Here is a 21,998-nt window from a genome sequence, read left to right as displayed (position 1 = left end):
GCACCAAATGAGGCCAGAAGTTCCATAACAATGCAATGTGCTTAGATGTCTGCTAAACCACTGGGGTCTTCATGGTCTGACTCAAAACCAAGCAGAGCAGTCTCTCCTGAAAATATTCAGAAAGATCTTTCTAAAAAAAAAAAAAAAAAGTTTAGATTATTTTTCCTCTAACCTACCTACCAACATCACTTTCTACTTGTAATTAAGCACCACTAAGGTGGTGAAATTGGGAAAAAGTGAAGACAACAAAAAAGCTCCAAACCACCCAAAAAAACAAGTAGTAAACCCAGAAGTAAAAACTCCGAGACCATCTGGCATTAAAAGTACAATTCAGTTCTCTGCTGTCCTACACACAAGCCCAGCAAACAGTAGGAACATTGGCAGCCCAGGCACTGCAGCAGAAACTTTTTGATGCTATAAAGCCATTTCATCCCTCTGCTCTTCATATTCGTGCTACCTTCTTATTCCCAGAGGATATTTTTTAATATGTATGCATTTTCACAGAAATAGCCAAAGAAAACTTCAAACCATGTATTTAAATGAAACTTTCCTGGGTAGACTGCATGTTATCTAGCAAACAACAGATATCTTTTTGAAAGGATAGGATACAATTTTGCTTCTTCTAAATACAGTTCTTTAAAGCTAAGATTTTTGTTGAAAGGCTGTTACGAATAAACATGGCTGCATTCAGACTACTTCAGTAATTTCACGCAGCTTGCTAACCACTAATTTCACCAGAAATTTAATGTGGACATACACTTTGAAGAACAACAAAACGTTTACAACATCTTCTCTCCTAATGACAGTACATGACAGCCCATTCTGGATGCCACTTCCTAAATTAATACGTGAAACTATGTATAAATGTTCTTTTCTAACTTTTCTCAGGTAAACCAACTTCTCTAAAGAAACCCACCTTTTTTGCTTTTATCAGGCTTTGGCCTCAACTGATGTTGTTGAATGCTCTGAGTATATTCCAGCTAATAAAGTTTTCAAACCCCGGAGCATTTGTATTTCACTTTGAATTAAGCTTTGTCAGATGAGCTCCAGGCATCACTAAAGCAGAGTGAACTGGTTGCATAAAACTTCAAGTTCAGTTCCTTGTGACTCTGGCCACAACAGTACTACAATAACTAATACATAGAAAAGAGAATTTCCGTATCTTCAGAAGATCCCACACACTCGCTGTGGAACAAATTCCTCCTAATTAAAAATTGTTCCACGGGAAAAGTGGAAGAAGAGGTAGAGTATTCAAATATTTTGAAAGATATTTAATTGAATTTATTTCCTTCAACCAGCATCCAGTGCCCAGACAATAGTTCAGATGGAACTGTGCAATTTATTTTAAGGATGATATGCTGCACAGTCACATGCATCTCTAGATATGGATAAAACCAAAAGAGAAAATGCTAAATGAAGCTAAATATGAACAGAAGTATAACAGACTTCCCTGGTTTTCATTGTGAAATGAAAAGAAACCAAAAAAAAAAAAAAAAAGGAAACAACGGGTACTAAAGAGAGTAAGGCAAATAATTAACATGATCTTATTTTATGACTAGAAAATTCAAGATACATTAATTTAAAATGTATATGTCTGAAATGGTATCCCCTTCAGTAGAGGATATGGAAACAAAATATTTTATTACCTTTTGTAATCTCCAGGAGAAAGTTCTTCACACTGAAACACTCAGACCTATTTTCCTCTGACTTCAATATGCCATCCTCAGTTAAAACACTAACATGTGTCGTGGTGCGCACAACACCTGGTGCTCCCACCTTTTAAACACAACTCCACACAACCCCACGCAGGCAAACTAAGCTTTTGCACTGCCATTTCCTCACTTTATAGTAACGATTACATCCTTCAGTTTACCAAAAGCAAGTAGGCCTGCCTGGATGAGCAAAAGGACCACATTCTGTGGTCTCAACCTCGATGAGAATCCCTGTCAAAACACAAGTGAGTATATTTGTCTGCACATTAACCAGCCAAGTTTTAACCTCAGCTTCCACCAGCCCACAAGAAAGAGCCCAGGGTAACGTGTTTAACATTTCCCAATCGTTCACACTCAAAAGCATGCTATAGTTACTGACAAAGGCTTTTTGTTTTCAAGAAGTCCACCACATACCAAAGATAAACAAGACAAAACAAACGATTATTAATCTTCCTGAAAATAACAACGTTTGACAAGAAAAAGAAGCTTAGAAACGAGCTCAACCCAACGTTACATTGACTTGCTCTCTTGCTTCCACACGCTTCTCTCTGGGCAATTAGTCTTCATTTAAGATGTTTTCTCATGTTCCCTGAAGTTTGCTTTAGTAAGTTGCTACTTAATAACATTTAGATGAAGAAAAGCAAAATAATTTGTATTTTATAGTGAACTGCAAGTCACTCAATATGATTCATTGTAGCACAGACTGTCTTAAGAGATGCTTCACATCAGCCATGTGTTATTCCAGTGCTGAATGCAATTCATGTACCCTACAAATAATTACGCAAAAGCACATTATAGCAGTACTTTACTGACTAGTACAACGCCGTTAAAATAAATACTTAGTATCTTGCAACCCAATAGCCAGGAGCTTGTAATTTACAGCCCATCAATATTGAACGACTTTGACATAAACACTGATCGTTAGTATATGTGCATGAGCAATGGCTTTATTTCTCACACAGATAGCCTTAATTTTAGAAGACTTGAAATTTTTTTTTCTCTGCAATGATTCATAAAATAAAATGTGCATTTCCAGAAAAACCTCTTTCACATTAAATATCCTAAGACTTTGGAATGTAAAACTAATATGCTGAACTGGCTTCATCAAGTATTTTAACCTGCTACCTAATATACAATTGCCTTTCACAAGTACTGATTTAGGATAATCCAATGCAGATTGCAATGATAGAAATTCTGGCTAGATATGAGATGGGGGGATTAAAAAAAAAGAGTTCACAGTAAGGGTGGTGAAATTTAGGATGCCTAGCAAGGCTGCAAAATCTCCACCCTTAGAGACACGTAAAACTCCGACAGATGGGTCCTGAGTGACCTAATCTCACTTGGAAATTGCGGCCCTGCTTTGAGCAGGAGTTTGACAAGATGACCTCCTAAATTACTCTATAATTGTATGACAATGTAAGGGATGCCCGCAGGCACACAGGAAGTATATCCACACCAGACATCTTACTGCTTTTCCATCTTACGGAAAGAGAGAACAGAACATGACTGGATGCAGACATCAGATCACTAGGGGTATGACGGACTGCACAGCTTGAAGACTCCCATCACTGTTCAGTTTCACAGTAAGATAACTGCAACCATTGCAGGGGCATTTTCTTACCCTCAGCCCTACTGGATATATAGCCTGCCCTGAAAGCAAGAAGTGGCAGAGAACCCATGCTGGAAATTTCTCTGCTGACCATCACTCAAGCACAGCTCTCTGATCCTTTCTGCTACCTAAAGTAGCAAACGATTTGGGGGAAGAGATTAGAGAACCAAAGGCAAGGAAGAGGCCACATGATAATGTCAAGTGGTTGAGTCACACTGCTGGACTGAAGATTTCAGTCTGTGCTCCCAACAGCTTGTGCATTTTCCAGTAGAGCAGCAGGCACAGCATGTACAACGCTTGTGCAGATTTTGCATGGGACATATCAGACCAAGAAGCCACATCATGTAGAGAAAACACCTACAGAGCATTTTTTATCCAAAGAGCACCACCATCTCCTACAGAGAAGAAAAAAGCTGCTGAAAAGACAGTGAGCGGTGCCTTGCTTCTTGAAAAGGCTGCACACATTCCTGCCAGCTCACTTAGCTTTTAATTTGGGAAGAAGGAGAAAAAAGAAATCTAGCAATTCGTTGATGGACAGCTGCCAACTCCCTGAACAACTATGACCACCAGGTCTCTCTCTCATCTATAACCATTAATCCTCTCTGCTTTCACCTCCCAGAATCAGGTCTCCTCTTGCCTGTGCCTTTTACTAGATTTCTGGGCTTGCATTCCTGGACACATTAAGTCCCAGCTTAAAAACTGCAATGGAGCATTCTCCCTGCTAGGACGCTGAAGTCCCTGCCAGGTGAGGCTATAGGTTCAGATCCAGTCAGGCTGCAGAAGACCTAAATGCAGAGCTTCCATGTTCTGAACCAAGGACTCTGGCTTCCACGTGGCCATGCCACAGGCGGGCATCTGCATCTTTGCCATTAGTTCTGGTCAGAAAAAGCCTTGGGGTTTGACAAGAGCACCCAACTACAACCTGATACAGGAGAGATAAACTGCTCCCAAAGGCTGTCACAGATGCCTGCCTAAGCGTGCATGCTTGTGCAGCCCAAACCAGCATTTAGCTTTACGAATTTGCAACAGGGGAACTCCAGCTACAGTAAAGAGAGAAAAAGCATCTCATCATTGGCCCTGGTGACATGAAGCTGATCAACAAACAGAACAAAAACAGAAAGCTTCCATTCAAGGCATCTTTTAAAAATTAACAGAAAGGAAAGAAACTAATTCTAAATCTTCATTGAAGTTCTGAACCCACTCAGGAGGAACTCGCTCAAAGTTAATTTATCTTTAAATAATTTCCCAAAGACTTAAGTGCAACTCAAATGTTGCATCAGCAATGTGAGAGGAAAAAAAATAAATCTGAATATTCTTTCATAAGCAAATCCAATACTAAGAGAAAACTCAAATCAAAGCACGGGTTCTCAACAGACTGCTTGAGACCTTTCATTCCTCAATCTCAGAAACACAGGTATAAGACACTGTTAAAACAAATTAAACTTAATTCAAGAAACTACTTCCCATAACCTAATTTAAAATTTTAAACAAATCTCAGAAGAGAGCAGTACGTCCTCTATGAAATGTTCTGCTGAGTTTAAAAAAACCTGTATAAATTAGCACACATGAGCAGCAATTTCTCATGAATGTTAATATAACCAAACTAAATTCAATAAACATGAAGGGAGAAAAAAAATTGCAAGCAACATAGTTATTGCTTATCTGGAAGAAATGCAAGTTCAGATAAATACAAATTTTATTTTGTCCTGGTGACACAGCAGCAGTAACACACTTTCAAAGTTCCATTACCAATGTCCCATTGACTGCCAGTATGGTTTAGGCCCCGAGCGCTTCTATTGCTTTTGTAAATAAAGATGAGGTTATTTCCAAAAGGTTACCAAAAGCAGCAACTTTTCCATTTAAAGGAACCATATGCTATGCATTTAACTGTAGATGTCCCAAAAGTCTTCATGCTGCATCCCCTCCCTCACTACTTCCAGTTCACGGTCTGAGCCTAACACTCATCACGTCGGTCTTTATCATGACTGGAAGTTCACTGAAGCAAGAAGCATCTCTAATATTTATTTGGATGGTGCCTAGAACACACTTCCAGGCTGTGAGACATATGTTTTAATTACTGCACTACGAAGCTGGGCAAAAAAATTCCACCAGTTAACAAGAAATAGTTTAAAGTGACAATAGGTATTAACAACTGATGGATACATATGCTTTCTGTAGGTGGCTCTACCATAAAAAAAATACTAAGTGCAAGACTTCCAAATAACTACAAAGCCTTCCTTCCTGAGGAAGCATATTAATATTAGAACTTCAACATCTGTTCTTTGAAAATTTTAAAGTGTCTGAATCCAGCTAATTAGCTGGCACAATTATGAAGAACACCGCTGACAGCCATTTCAACAGTACATTGGGGAAGATACAAGACTGCACCACTGGCAAGATATTGAAATTTAAATACCTCTTTATTGTCCCCGGAAGATCCAGACTGAATGGAATTTGATAGGAGGATGCCAAAGTGTCATCCACAGCCTTGCTTACTTCCTGTAGTTCTCTCAGAGAAACACAGCCAAGCAAAGCAGTCAGTTCACAGTCCTGTGACTGAATAAGCCGATCTTGCTCTTCAATTTCTCTTCTCAGCTGTTGATCTTTTGTTTCTAACATGGCCAGTCTTGCTCGGAGGTCTTCAATTTCTTTCTGCATAGAAAAGAAACATGAGTTTACTATGAACCCTGTAAAGAACTCCCTCCGCCCCTAGAAGAAGTCTCAGTACAAGTCTCAGAAGTAACATGAATTAAGGTGGTCCAATTTAGCACCAATATTAAACGAGAAGACATTCTTTTTGTTGACATACAAAAATTCTTATACCTTTTGTACTTAGAAAATGTAGTGCTTCCACAGTTGGAAACTCCCTACTTTACATTTCAACACTAAATTTCAGGTTCCTCTTCCAACAGCAACTGCCAGACACATTTTACCTTTAAAATACGTGGGTATTTCCAAGTTAAAAACTCCTCCAAAAAACCCAAAACCTCAGAGTTCAACCATGACAACAGAATCTTGCTACAGACTGGTAGCTATCTGAACAACCATCTCTCTGTCCTCCTGCAGAATATTCCTGCAATAATTCCTCTAGGCTTCCAATCAAACATTAGGCACGGGATGCAGGTGGTGAATCACTGTCTGGCTAGTCCTTTTGATTGTTAATATTTAATTTTGATTAACAGCACAAAATCCTACCCTGGCTTAAAATGACCAGAGCTTCAAGGTCAGTTGTACTCTTGCCAGAAGTTCAAACCCCATGCGTTACAATACTGATGTCTCTTGCAAGAGCACAGTCCAATTTTTCCTTGAAAACAGATCGCTTGCACCCAAGGAAAAAGCACTTTGTGAAGGAGTCTGGGTTGCTGAGTTAATAAAGTTATTTAATAAGTGGCCCTTGGCTCATTTGTCCCAGAATTTGAAAAGTAAGGGGAAAAAAACAAAACGAAAACCAAACAACAAACACACACACACAGAGAGAACTACTTCCTATCAAAGTAGTTTAATACCATACTGGAGAATTTTATTGCATTTCTACATTTCTTACCATCTCTGTGAAACTTTGCAAGCAACGTAAACTATTACCTCCGCAGACTGAATGTTCACCGTTTTCCATACAACCAACAAGAGGGGTTTCTGAAGTGCTATCTATAGATTCTCAAGAGAAAACAAAGCTCATAATTCCATCCTCTGACCACATTCAGTCCAGAAAAAAAAAAAAATGGGGAAAAAACCTCCAAAAAACCAACAAAAAAAACCCACCCACAAACAAAAATTTTTCAGGGCTAACTAGGCATTATAACCAACATTAGAAACTACCATATAGCTTTTTATAGCAATTCACTCCTTCATTCTGTCTGTAAAATGGCAGTAAGAATATCTCTTCATCCAAAGCAACATTACGGAGATAAAATTAAGTGGGTTTGAATCACTTAGATGCCATGTTGTTTAATGCTGTAAAAGAAGCCCATTCACAAATTAATAAATCTGCATCCAAAAGGGAGTTTGAGTGGCATACAGTAAAAGGGTGCTGGGGCCAAATACTGAGTAATGAAGATAAAACGGTACTCTGAATACCTGAACAAGCACTTTCCATCTTCAGCAATGTATGAGGCAGGAATCCAAGGGAAAAAAAAAAAAAAAACCAACAAAACAGGCATGCTCACACAATTAAAGATTCTCATAAAACATACATAATATGCACAGATAACTAACTTCGGCATTTCTTTGGTGTTGGAGTGCTTCAGTTCGAAACCTTAACATTCTTTTAAGATTTTCAATGTAATTTAAGTGAATTTTAGTTCACTAAATGCTCACTTTGTCACGCTTTCAGGCTTGCTGTACTGCAACAAGCTCCCTGAGTATCACCTAAAAAAAACAACCAGAAGAAACAGCTCTTGCATGTTAAAAGGTTGACTGGCTCAAAAATTTCAACTTATATTACTGCTGAACACTAGATTCATCAATTATTTTCCTCCTTTTTTGGTTTTAGATTTAGTGACAAGAGAACAGAGTGGCCCACGTTTCAACCCACAGGCATTTGTCAAGGACAGAAAGGTCAGCAGGCCAAAACCATCAGTTTTGTTTCTTTCAGTCTCAAATCAGTCTTTTAGCACGCACAAAGGACAATTCTGTCTCTGTGTTACTGGTTTGGGAATGCTGCCAAAATCTTAATAGGCTCTACTTAATACAAAGACCTTCATATTCTGTGAAAAACGTAGTAATTGCAATCACCGCAATAAGCAACCTACATGGGAACAGAGAGGGAGATGAACAGAATTTGGTTTTACAAACACACTTTTAGTACTGAAATGTTTTTACAACAGAAATAGATACCAGAAGCACACAATCTGCATTCGCAGAGAGAAAGCTGTTCTGCTCAGGAATAGTTCACAGGCATTCTTGGGAGAATGGAAATTTTAGTCAGTAAACTGGAATTCTCCCACATCCTTTTCCAGAAACTACAAGAAGCCTTTAATGTGCTCTTGGTCAGCCTCCAGGGACAGATAAAAAGGACTTACAGTCCCAGCACGGAGCAGCAGATGATACTCGGCTCACTAAACATAAGCTGGAGTTTTACTTTGTGGGTTTCAGTTTAAGCTGAGATTTCTAACACGACAGTTAATCAGTACTGGTTGTAAAGTCCAGCTTCACTTATGGACTGGTGTTCTCCATGAAGTACGGACTGCGGCAGAAACCTTAATATGAAATTTTACATACTGTCACAGGCTCTCAAATCCCTGAATACAAATGCAGAACCAAAAGGAGAGAGGGCAGAAGCAAAAGGAAAGGAAAGAAAAGTAGGGCTGAGGAAAAAGAAAAAATTAGTAACAATGACTTCAGATCATGTCAGATTTTGGGCAGAAGCAATCCTTAAGGGATGCTGGGAGCTATCAAACCGCATAGTCCAGCCTTCTCCAGAACCTCAAATTCACAATGATTTTGATCAAATGCTCGTAAATAGTATGCCAGTACAGCAACTTGGCTCATTTGTCCCTAGTATAACTACATAAAAATAAAGATTCACCTGGAGCCAGTATAAAGACTCCACATCCACTAATGTTTTAAGTGCAGCAGTTTTCAGTTGAATATCTTGAGATGGTTGGCTGGATATCTAGGTCACCAAAAATAGTTTTCTGGACACCGATAATGTTGAACTACACTGTCTCCTCTTATGTGTTGATGAAATAAATCTAAACAATACAAAGGTGATGACTAGGATAGAAAAGACACTTCATCTAAATAAGATTTTGCAATGGCCATCTAAGATGCTTTTCTCTATTTCCTTCTAGGTTTTATATATATTTATGTGTAGACAAACACGCAGATGGTTATACTATTGGATCCACCAAAGGAAGAAAAATATCGAAAATAATGAGATTTCAAGGCAAGACCACAGAAAAAAAGAAAACTAGACCTACTAGCTAGGATGTCACATTGCTGAGCGTGATCACCAAGGTTTAAAAGGAGGTGGAGGAAAGATTTGTACTAGACAGTAAACAGATTTTTGAAGGCTAGTGAAAAGAAAGAGCTGAATTTTGCTTAAAAGGCTTGCAGATTTAAAATTGGACAGAAGCCATCTTAAAAATATTCCATTTGCCAAATTACCACGTTGTGACATCACGTGTCAGTGTAAAGTTATTGTTGGCAAATGCCAACTGCTCTGTGACGATTCCTTCATCCTTATGAAATGTATCAATCATCTTTCAGGAACAAAAGCTGGTGAATTGTGTATTTCTAGTCAGTGCTAACCAGAAATGGATGAAAACCTTGTCTGCAAACAAAAATTTCTGAAAATCATTGAAATATTAAAATGGCCAGTTAGAACATAAAAGGAACACTTTAAAAGATAATGAGGAAAGCTAAAGCGTGCACACCAGCCACCAAGCCTTCCAGTTCTGCTTCTCCATAATGAGATTAACACAACTCCTGTGGCTGCCATCTCCAATCATCACTTAGATTATCAACTGGACCACAGCCAAGGCTCTAATTGCTGCACAGAAGCAAAGTCACTATTACAATAAATTTATTTAAATCTGTGTGACAGCTTACAAGCTTTTTCGCTACACAGCACTGGTTCTTATGGACAACTTTGCAGTCCTGTTACCTGTAACCATTTCTTTTCTTGAAAAAGTTGGTTTCGTTTTGTGGCCAAAAACTGCATCCTCTCCTGGTAAGTGGACCTCAAAAGTTTATGCTCGTTTTCATGCCAAAGCTGGGTTTCTTCATGTCTAACCCTTTGAAAAAAAAAAAAATTACAAAAGCTAAAAATCAGCACTAGCACCAGGTATCGACATCTCAAAGATTAAATAGAACAGAATACTACATGTTACCTTCAGAGTCATAACATACCATCACCAGAATGATTACATTTTAAGCAGATACAGTTAGAGAACAAGAGATTTTTCCTTGGCATATCTTCCTTTATTATCTCAAACATTTACACTGTTTTTACAACACGCTGAAGAAGGAAAAAGGAAAACTTGTATAGCTTCAGGCTTCCCCCAGCTTTTTCATATTTCAGAAATTTATCCATCACTGCCTTGAAAGAGACAAAACTAAGGCATGTAATTTCTATCAATATAGAGAAAAATCTCTCTTAGACAGAAGTTTAGAAACTTGCCAAAGCCATTTTTGCAGCTTCTGTCAGCTTTTGGAGACTACATTAGAGATCATCTGGAGTGTTTGCTCCATGATGCCAAATTTTACTTTTCTTTTGCACAGCGAGTTCTTTCAAAATCACAGTCAGCGGGAATCCTCACAGTGGTCAGTACAACCCTCAGCTGTAAAATCTTTGCATGATTGGACCCCAAGGCAACCAGTGCATTAAGTGTCAAGTCTATAATCAGCCTCTCAAAATGCACCTACAAGCAACGCAAACCTATTTTGTCTTGCACATTCCTGCATAGAGGCACGCATGCTTGCAAGGCCAATTGTATTTCTGTGTTCACCTCTAGAGACAAGCGCATGCATTTCCACATAAAGGGCAGAGATGCATTTCAATATCTTGTTTAAAACAAAGACTGTTTTTGAAGCATGACTTCTCATTGTAATCTTGCAAAGCAAATAATTCCATGCCACATACAAAACATGCATCGCAAGTCTGGTTTAAGCATGATTAATCACACAATTATGATCTCATGCACAGCTGTTTAACAAGCGTGTGGAACAAGAGGTTCCAGTCTCTTCTGCAGGACCGTCAGAAGACATGCATCCCTCTCTGTGGGCTGAAGAACGTACTGAAAAAGCAAAATAAAACCCTGGTACTAAAATAAATGGCATTAATATTTAAACAAAATAGACATAATGACAGTGCAACCATATTTTTGTAACAAAAAAACAGATCAAAGAGACATCCATATTATGAGGTGCTAGGCCATCACTGTGTATGTGCCTTACAATCATTATAGATTGCTGTGGCTCCAACAGACCACACTTCTCAGCAGCTCTGAAGCCGCTTTTAGCCAGAGCTGCACCTCTCCAACAGCTGTATGCAATAGAAATTTCTGAGTGGCCCATCAAGATTTCGGAAACATTCCACAACAGACATAGGTTATTCTCAGAAGCTCCTCTGAAATCCCCATGTACGTCTGCCTTCTTGGTACTGAGGAAACAGAAATAAGATCTCTGATCTCACCAAACCTAGGTGCTCGCACATACACGGCATTGTTCCTAAGCTAAACATAACCAACCCTGGGCTCCTACCACCTGCCCCCAATATCCTGTGTCAACACCGAATGCGCTCACCTAAAATCTGATCTCAAATAAACAAATAAAACCAAACTGGGGCATGAATTTCACTATTACGTATTAAACTACCTGCCATACACACTTTTCGTTTCAAAAGTTCTTTATTTGCAAAAAGATGAGACTGTCTTAACTCCAGTAAAACTGCAATGATCTGGTCTTCTGGGGCTAGTCTGATCATCTTTTCAGTTTTCCAGGTGAAAAAAGAAATCTTGGGTATACTGGTTTTGTTCCAATTGAAATTGGAAACTAAAATAAAACTGAAGCCTACAAATTTTCCTTGAAGAAATGCTCATGTTTTCCACCCTGTACTATCTAAAAATACTGTTGGAAGCAGAAAAATTTTAAACACCAGTATTGAAGACAAAGGGTATGTTTGCTACGTCAACAAGAGAGTCAGACCACAGATAAAGCAGTGTAAAAGGCTACAAGAATCAAGCCAGGAAAAGAAAGGGCATCACAACAACAGTCAAACTCAAACACAAAGAAAGGCGTGTGCACAAGGCAGAAAAATGAAGAGTATATTCATGTGACACTGAAGAGTACACTGCTCTCAGACCTGTGCAGAGTTGCAGATACTATCATCCAAAGAACAGGAACACTTTCACAAAAGTATATATATTATATAAAAAATAGATTATCTACACATATAGGAAAAAAAATTAAGCAGACTATGTATTTCAAGGATGCTTTAGTGACTCAATTTCTATGACACCAAAGACAACACCACCTCTAAAGCAAAAGTTATCGTTACAAATTAAGGCATAAATCAAACACATCTTAATGACAAAATATAGAATGCTGTATCCTAATCTTCAAGGAATGGTAAAATGGCTTCTTAGGGCTTTAGAAGGTAGGAAGAGACAGCTCTGAGGGAGGGCAGTTTGTTTTAAACCTGCCTCATTACTAAATACTATAAATAGAGGCTAAAAGTACCCTTAAAAGTTTCAAACTCTGCAATAAAATCCTATTATCTGTACTGATTTTATCCAATTTTCATGTCTAAAAAATTACACCCAAACGTACTGACTAGCACACTGCAGCCTTTTTACGTACAAGCTGCCAGAAAACAGGTTTTCCTTCTTTCATTTGTGTTACTGCATTTGAGAATAGCTTCCAATATCTACAAAGAATCCTCTTTCTTCTAACAACAGTAACCACAGCATAGCTGAAGACAGACCTAGAAATTGAGACAACGTTTTCTTCCTAAACTAACTACCTCCCTTGGGTCATCCAACACATCTTGCATTCCCCCAGTCTTTGAAGTTGTTATCCCTTCAAGAGAAGGTTGAGAATTTATTTCTGTGACTTTGTACAATGCTGAGTACATTACTGCCACCTAACAAGTGATGCATAAAAGGAAGCTCCCGAAGATCTATTCATATCAAAAATAAATCTGTTTTTACTTTATATTTAAATATATCTTTTCATTGCCTGGAAAAGAGCATCAGAATTAACTCCACAGGGAACCATTGCTCAAGCTGCCTTGCTGTTGTATGCTCAAGCTGCTGTGTCAAGGATTCAATTCCATTCCCACTCAACATCAGTGAGATAAGTTCCATTTAATACACCAGTTTGTGATCACTGTTTTTCAGTGTTGTCCTGAAAGAATAGCAGAAAGAAAAAAGGTGGGGGGACAGGGGGGATTTTCACAAACAAATTCTATATTGATATGTTAAATGGTCTTTAAAACTTTTTATTAATATTATTCATAAATTGTAGTCTGCATTTTGAAAAAAACAGAAGTACCATTTTACATAATAAGAAATCAACAAACTTACTGATGATCGGCAGCCCAGCGCAATGCTGCTTGAACTTGGGTAACAAACCTATCCAAAAAACTCCTAACTGAAGGATGTCTTGAAGGAAGCTGAAACTTTAAAGAATTTTTCTCTTTCTCCAGTTCTTCCAGTTTCCGTCTAAATTTATCAGCTAGAAATCAAATTTGGGGGAAAAAAAAAGTTAATTAGCAGTAACAAAAAGGTTCCATTTTACCTGAAGAAGAAAAAAGGTCAATCAACAAAAAGTAAAGACCACCTCACAGACAGTTCTTCCCTCTTTGGTAAAATATATTGGTCTGTTTTGCTCAAGGATGAATTACTAAGACTACAATGGAAAACATCAGATAACCAGGATGCTAAGCTACTTTCTTCTATGACAAGGACAAAACTGCCAGCTTCCCAGAACTTTCACAGAGTTTTAATTTGGTAAGGCTCCAAAGAATTGGCTCAAAGTTATCATCTGTGCTTTTTTCCTAGAGTAACAGCTCTGAATTCAATTCTAAGAAAACTCCTACTCTTCACTGCTCCACTTTTAAAACAATCTTAGATGGCAATTACACATTTGAAGTCTAACCTGTTTAAAAAAATTGTATTGTTATTAGGTCAAGAAATGAACACATACACATGGTATCTCAACAATATATTTCATCAGAAGATGCACATGGAATTACAGCAATTTAACAATTAACTTATGCCAGGCTCTCCCAAGTTATGCTTACTTTATCATCCAACAAAAATATTTACTTTCAAATTTAAACAAAAACAACAATGGTTCTTAAGAGATTGCTTTGACTCTACCATAACATAATACCTACACATTTCTTGAATTCTTCTCTCTGTAAGTTAGTTATTTTATGTCCCTGTGTTGAAAACAAAGGAACACAGTTCCATTTTTAATTATTATTTCAGTACATGTATTCTCTATAGTGCCAGTATACTAGCAAAATCACATACGTGACAGGTAACAAGCTTGGCTGGCCCAAGCCAGAATGCCTTCGAGGATATATTGAGCTAGCCCACAAATGGAAAACCTTTACAGAACAGTGCTTTCCTCCTGACCTCGCTGCCTACAATTCTGCATGATTAGCATTCCTTCCCTTCCAACATTTTCAATACAACGTGTTACTATCAGAACATCCATCTGTGCATGCTTTTTACTGCTTATTGCTTTCTTTATCCTCTGAGGGGTTTTAAGAAGAGGGGTTGTTTACATTTTCTGGTTTAGTGAAGTGATCCAGTTTTACAATAATCTATCATTAGTACTGATTTCCCTTCTGCTTCTGTGCCGATGGGGTGGAATAAAGACACAGAATGAACTAATGAGACTAGATCTTCTCCCTAGGCCAACAGACTGTTCTAGGGCAGTTAAACTCATGGTTTTGCTATTATTAGGGTGCAAAATGCTGCCAGAAGGCTCTAGCTGAAATGATCATCATCCAAGTTACTGCAGGGTCCAGCCCTTCCGCCAACAACCATGCTCCTCCTGCAAAGGAGAAACACCTTTCCAGCAGCAGAGGTGAACTACATCTGTGGCATGTTTCCCAGGGAGCAGAGCTGAAGACATTTTCCCTATCCTGATCACCACAAGGAGACTGGAATTTGGGCCCAGGTGAGATTCCTGAGCCCATACTTTGACCAGAAAAACATATCAGCATTTGCATTTCGTGTGGAATTCCAAATGCAGTCAGAAATACCACTGTTACGACCAGAAGAGTAAGGGCTGGATTGCGACCAGTGACCACATAACACCTGAACGAGTGGAAACACCTCCTTTTTCTCAAGCCATTCACCATCAGGCTTCCTGCGTTACCCACGCGGGAGTCGCAGCAGCCCTCTACACCCATTTAACGACACTGTCATTTTTCTTCAACGTAATTATGCTCACACGGTGTTTGTGCGTCCAATTGTTTCAGCGTTCTAGTCCTACCCATCCTGGCCCTAGAAACAGGCTATTTTGGGAAGGAAAACAGATGAGAGGATCCACATGCCTATTCATTCCCTCTCTCATTAATCCTTGGCTGCATCCCGCTACACAGTATTCAATTAGTTTCTACTAACAGACGTTTCTAAATAATTTGTTCCACTGGCATTTTATAAGTGCTATTGCTGCCCATATCCGCTTGTTATCTCTCAGCACCAAATGATTTTTTTAATCCTTTCAGCATTGCAGTTTAGGGTTACGTCTCAAGAGACTCCAGCAGCATGGAGCTGAACACTGCTGCACGCTGCTTTGGGGCTCTTCTGGAAAGGAAGAGATCCAGGCACCTCAGTGCCAGCTGCAGAGCAGGGAACCGTGCAAATAAGGCTCAATTCAGTCCAGCTTTCAGCCCTGCAGCTCACCAGAGATCTGGATTAAGCAGAAGTAATGGAAGTGATCAGAAGTCTAGCAAATAGGACGTGTGAAAAAGAGGGCAATGCACAGGGTTCTTCGATCTAGTGGAGGTAAGGAGTGAGGGGAGTAATTTTCTGTGCTATTATGTGCTGCAAAAAAAAAAAAAAAAAAAATGGTAAAACAGGGCTTTTCACTTCTTCTCACAATTTGAGTCCTCAGCAAAAAAACTGAGTTGAGCCAAAGGACACAAGAAAAAACATTAGATATAGTAAAGCACTAAACCGAACTGCTTGGGACAGAGGAAGTCACCAACGTTGGTTTTCAGGTCAGATGAACATCGCTCAGGAATAGCTCCAGCATAGTTTTTAAGACCGAGGCCAGCAAGATCAACTGTCTTCTCCTGAGATCCCTCCACACCAGATTTTCCAGGATTTTTCAGCCAAATAGCAGATGCAGGCGGCCTTTGCTATTTGTAAGCCATCAGACTCAGGGAGACCACCTTCTTTTGTCTTCATTTTAGTCTTTTAAGCATGTTACCGCAACAGAGAAAAGACCTTCACAGAATCCCACAGCTCACCAACAGACTGAAACACCAAAAGAAACCACAGGCACTCAGATACCTCCACCACACACAAAGGCTTAATATGTTGTTGCTCTGTCCCATACTTCACATCAACGCAAGTCATTTAAAACACAGCTTGCATGCAAAAAGTAACCCCTCCACTTTGATGAAGTTCTTAAATGAAGGAACTTTAATGTATTCAATATATACTGTTTTACAGACAAGCATTTGGAATAAGACTTAATTCTCTTTACCAGCTTTTTATTTCACTGTGTTCTGTTGCTAGCTTGCTGCCTTGCAGCAGTCCCACAGACACCCTAGAAAAAGCTTCTACTTCAGTGCAAACAGCAAAAATTAACCCTTAAATTGCTGTCCATCCCGATCCATTACTGCCTGGTACACTTCAGACATCCCACTCAATTTAAAGTCAACCCAGAGCACAGGCCTGGAAGATGCTGACCAACTACTGTTCTCAGTTAGCAGCCAGAGAACTGCATTGTCTCCAAAGACCGTGTTTTGTAACAGCTTTGAACAAAAGAAGCAATTTACGTAATTTTAATCAAGTATATGAGAACATCCACATATTCTGATATTTGGCTTTATCCCCTTGATGGCAAGGTTCAACTTTATCAGAACTATTCATCATCATTTTTAAAAAACTTAAGAAAATTGTCACAGTCTCATTAGCTACGTATTACATATATTTATGTTTATTTATGTCTGTTCTTTGCTGATAGGTGGGAAGATGATCAATCAAGATATTCTACAAATTGCTGGACATTAAGAAAGTGTTTCTTCAGCTAGTGAAAGTCATTTGGTCCTGCTCCAGAAACCTGTAAACAACTCCCCCTTTCCCTCACTTCCTCCTGTCATGGTCAGGTCACTGGTACAGAGCAAAACATTTCCTACCTTCCATTCAACCCTGCATATGGAAGCCAGCAGAATAAATCCAGTGCAGAGTCAAACTGCACATGCAGGCAAGGCTGGCTCCAAAAGGTGTGGGGCTGGGGGCAGACCCTGGGAGAGCCCACTGAAGTGACAGGAGCAGCAGCTGTACCCCAGAGCTGTGCCCACCCCACTACATGGACTAAAAGGTGCACATCTGTGGAGTAAAACAGTTCAGTACCGAGGCCCCAACATTTGCAGTTCAGAGGGTCTTACTTCTAGATTTAGTGCAGTCGAAGGCCAGTTGGTAGTTGGAGCCCCTCTGGCACACCTGTAGAGCACATCTTCAGACTTTACTCCACCTGAACAAAAACCAGCCCATGCACCCCCAAGACTGCTCTACACTGCAAAGCAAAGCACAGTAAACAGAACAACTGGGAGATTCCCTTCAAAGGCTTGCACACCTAATCCAAACTAAAATGCTCAATGGGCCAGGGTCCTTACAATACTCCCAGCAGCCAGTGGAAAAAGTAGCTCCTGGAAAAGCCAGTAAGCAGAAGCTAAAGCTTTCCAGGCAAGGCTATAAACCCCTGGGTACCACAACCAACCATTCACGTTCAGTTCATAAAAGGCTAGAACAAAATACAAGTGAAATTACTCCACTCACCTACCACTTATTTTTTTCCACTCCAACCAAAAGGACAATTTTGTGAAATTCAGCATTCCAGCTGTGCTCCTGAACTATCAAGACTACCTTGAAGAATAGCTGAGCAAACCAAACTCCTGGCTGCTGAACATCCTCTGGAGTCAGAAGCAACTGCTACAGAATTCACCCTAAATCGGGAGGGCCAAAAATCTGTAGAGTACGCTACAGCTCCATAATTCTTTGTTTTGTGTGTATTCCTCAGTTATTTGGCACTCTTACTACAGGCAACAAACCCTTCTATAATTCCTGCGTTACCCTACCTTGCTGAGATGCTAGATCCATGGTGTCCTCTGATTCCTGTGCAATTTAAAGTTAAAAGACTAGTAACCTGACAAGTACAAAAAAATAGGTCTCCTGCGTTCCCAGCCAGACACAAGGCATCAGAGTAGCCAACACAGCGATGACATGATGTCACATTTGATGCTACAAGCTTCCCCTGCTGCAGGCAACATCAGCTGTCTACCATCTCTCCACTCCTTTTTCTTTCCTAGCAAGACACCAGTACACAAATTGGGCAGGGGAGGAAAGGGAAGGAGACCTGGTACTCTGAATAGCTCCTGTGAGAGGAGCAATGGAGAACAATGTCTGAAGGATTTCTGACAAGGACTGCTCAAGCAGGCTGTCTGCCTCCCAGCAAGCTCTGCATTCCCACCACCACCACCAGTCCATACCAGGTACAAGCCAGGAAATTGCTGCTTCCTTAAAACATATATAACATTTCCGAATGTAATGTACTGAATGTCAGTGTTGCAGCACAGCTGGGAAGTCTGGAAGCTAAAACAACCCAACCAAACAACCAAGAACAGACATGTTTTAGCTGTTACACTTTTTTATTAAAAAAAGCTTGACACACTGGCAGATCTGATCTCCCACCCACCCACCCCCCCATATTGCATGTAAGAGCGCTCATTTAGGCTTTAAACAAAAAGCTACATTCTTCAGAGGTTTGACAAATGTTCCCCCAAAGCACGTCACCAAGTTTCCAACCTACAGTATACATCTTAACGCGGAAACGTCCATGCTGTATATGAAACTTGCTCACCCAAAAGGCTCTAGTACAAGCCTAGCGTAGACTTTCAGCAGAAACTTTGAGCAGTGCCCCGATTTTGTAGAACATCAGTAGTAGCAACACTGCTGACAGATTGCCACGCAGATCTGCAACACGTTCTCTGTCTCTTAGCAGTAACAGTTAAACGGAGCAACAATTTATGGCCACAAGCAGTAGGACTCTGTGGGTTTTCTGAGGGTGTAGATACAGTTACTTTCAACATCAGCAGGAAGATGAGCAAGAAGCCACATAAGCCAGAAAGGTTCTTGCAGCACATCTCTGGGAAAGGAGAGAGGTGAGAGCCTGGCAGGAAACATCAGTCCTGACTTTGGTGATTAATTACTTGGCCAACATTAGAAAAAAATTGCTTTCCTATGTTTCCTTCTCCTTATCACCTCGCAATGATGTAGGCTGAACTATCCTCACAGCTGTTCTTTCAGGGCTGAGTTTAAGTCACACCATGACTACGGGGATAAACCTACATTACAATTCCCTGTAACATGACCATCCTGCAAGCAAAGTAGTTATTTGCCACTGGAGGCTCCAACTGTATTAAGCTCAGACAAGAGCAAAAGAACAAAAAAAAATAAAATCCTACTGCGAAAGATTTACAATCAACAAAACAAATGACAGCAAAAGAGACTGAGGACAAAGCATCAGATGTACAATACAGGTGAAAATTATGTATAATAATTTCAGTGTACTAGAGGCAGCTTAATCTCTATTTCTCTTAATATAAGACTTCTGAAAAACATTTAAGTTTTTACAGTATTTTTGATAGCGAAGTTTTTAATAGTAAGAGCCTCCTAAGTATTTTTCACTACAGCATAAACTAAACACTTTCATAATTTCTTTAAATGCAGAGTAATTACATTTTTTAAAGTGCCTGATGTGCATAACAGTTGCTAAAATAGTGGACAGTTTTCTGTATGTGGCAACCCCTTCTCTTTGTCAATGCACAAAAATAGAAGGTACAATCCATACAGTGTCTATCCCACATAGTCCTTATCTTCAGATTTGCTGCATCTGTAAATTCCTTCAACCACCACCAGACTTTTAATGTGTAGGTGTTTTTTTGGAGACATCATTTCTGTTTAATCAATTCACAATACAAAAGGAACAGTGCCCTGTTGACTCTTCGCTTTTCATAGTCATTCATAAACATCAAGTTTCTAACAAAACCACTGAAATGCCCACATTTCCAATATAGACTTTACAATAAAAATAATTTACAGTAACATCAAAAGATACATTAAAGGAAAAAACAAGCTGATTGCTGGTGCACTTTATTTGATATCAACATTACTCTGTAAGCAGTGCTGACAGTACTGTCACTACATATGAAATTGTACAGAAATAAAGAAAAACATGTACTGCTGATTCCAGGCTGAATCTGCATTTTTAAAAAAGCAAGGCTATGCAGCACAATGGCATAGATGCCTATTGTGAATTAAATTCTACTCTTAAAAAGATCCCACAAGACAAGGAAGCTAGCAGAAATCAATGCAATGCTCCTTGGCTTACAATACAGCTCTTTCTTTTACTGGAGATAGTAGAGGAAGAGCTTTGGTAAAGGTTTCCAATCAGCACAGCTCACATACATGAACAAATGTCAGCTGTATATTAATGTCCACTGCGGATGATTCAATCCCAGTTCACTACGCCCCTTTCCTTGCTCCAGGAATCTCTAAACCAACATCTGCCTTTCTTCACTGCCTCTGAATAAATGCCATGCGTTGATTAGAAGACAGGCCAGTACATTAACTGAAATAAGTTCACAAATAAATGAAACAATGCAATACTCCACAACTAATTGCATTGTATTGTGATATACCAGTCATTTTTACAAAGCAAGTTCTAAATACTCTAACAAGAAATTTTAAAAATCTGATTATATCTGGGCTCTTATATCAAGAATTTTATGACTAGAGACAATCCGATTATGTTGGAATTTTTTGGTACCAAGCTTCTATTTAAGCACATATTGTGAACCTAAAGTGCTTTGTTCCAGCTGTCAAACAAAGGCTCCTTTGTTACTGCCTAACCTAAATATATTGAGAATACCATCCTAGAGCACACTGTTTGAAAGATATTTTTTTTTTGTGATAGAAGTACAAAACTAGCATAGATAATATAAGTAGTGTTCCGCAAGGGTTTATCTTCATTTTTTTAAAAAGCAGTGCTGTAAAAATGCACAACAAAGCAGCACAAAGTCTAGGCTAAGAAACACCACTGAGTAGGTGCAGAGCTGCTTTAAGTTAAAGTCTGAAAGAAAACAGCACAGATTTTGAAGTGTGGTGTATATTAAATTGTGCAATGTTCCCCAAGGACTATAATATGTGAAGAAATTTGCTTGCTGTTCTGCTTAAGCCAACAGCTACAGATTTGCACCACCAAAACCAAAATGCAATTAGACAATATTATCTTCCTTCTGTGGCGAGACATGCTGATAGAAAGGCATCAAATATTCTTTGTTATAGAATAGATATTACACAAAACTATAAAGGGAATATAAGTGCACACAACTCCAAACCAATGGCTCTGAAAACTGCAATGAGGAATTCCACAAGGAAACCTGAAGTTTTGCTCTAGAAACAAGAGGGGAGGGATAAGATAAAGGAAGCCTTTGTGGTAACAGAGCTGAAAACAGTACATCCATTCATTATGGATGAATACCTGGACACAAGAATTTTGCTTTTGGTTAAAAAAAAAAACAAAAAAACAAAAAAAAAACCACCAGATTTTAAAATTTTTTTCTTCCTCTCTTGCTCCCCTTCACGAGTTCCTACAATAGTGTTCAATGTTTTATTGTATTCCAGGTCTCCACTCTCACATTTAGTAGCCTACCTGATCTCAACTATATACATCTAATTTCCTCTTCCACTGTTCCTCCCTTATCCCCAATGCCCTTCAAGAATTAAAACTTCACCCTTGAATTCAGCTGATACCCTTCCCAAGCACCCTGGATCAGTAGACGCAAAACCAAAAATTGTTTAAAAACTACTAAAGATGCTGGTATAGTTCAGTCTAGCCACTTTTCCAGATTCCACCATAATCACTGTTCCAGCACCCAGAAATTGCGCTGTTCTATTTCATCCAGGAAAAGTCATATTCTAAGA

General features: G+C 39.1%; 1 protein-coding gene across 4 annotated transcripts in view; it reads right to left on the bottom strand.

Annotated features, from left to right (window-relative positions):
- The window catches only part of DISC1 (DISC1 scaffold protein), a 207,745-nt gene that overhangs the window by 134,790 nt on the left and 50,957 nt on the right, over positions 1-21,998 (bottom strand). For all 4 annotated transcript variants that reach the window (XM_056343825.1, XM_056343823.1, XM_056343826.1 and 1 more), the window contains 3 exons: positions 13,347-13,497; positions 9,926-10,055; positions 5,738-5,973 (listed from right to left, as the gene is read on the bottom strand). In XM_056343825.1, the coding sequence (XP_056199800.1) occupies positions 5,738-5,973; positions 9,926-10,055; positions 13,347-13,497 (517 nt within the window). The remainder of the gene's footprint in view (positions 1-5,737; positions 5,974-9,925; positions 10,056-13,346; positions 13,498-21,998) is intronic.

Source organism: Falco biarmicus, chromosome 6, assembly GCF_023638135.1.
Source record: "Falco biarmicus isolate bFalBia1 chromosome 6, bFalBia1.pri, whole genome shotgun sequence".
NCBI classification, from domain to species: Eukaryota; Metazoa; Chordata; class Aves; order Falconiformes; family Falconidae; genus Falco; species Falco biarmicus.
This window is presented reverse-complemented; position numbering and strand designations above follow the sequence as displayed.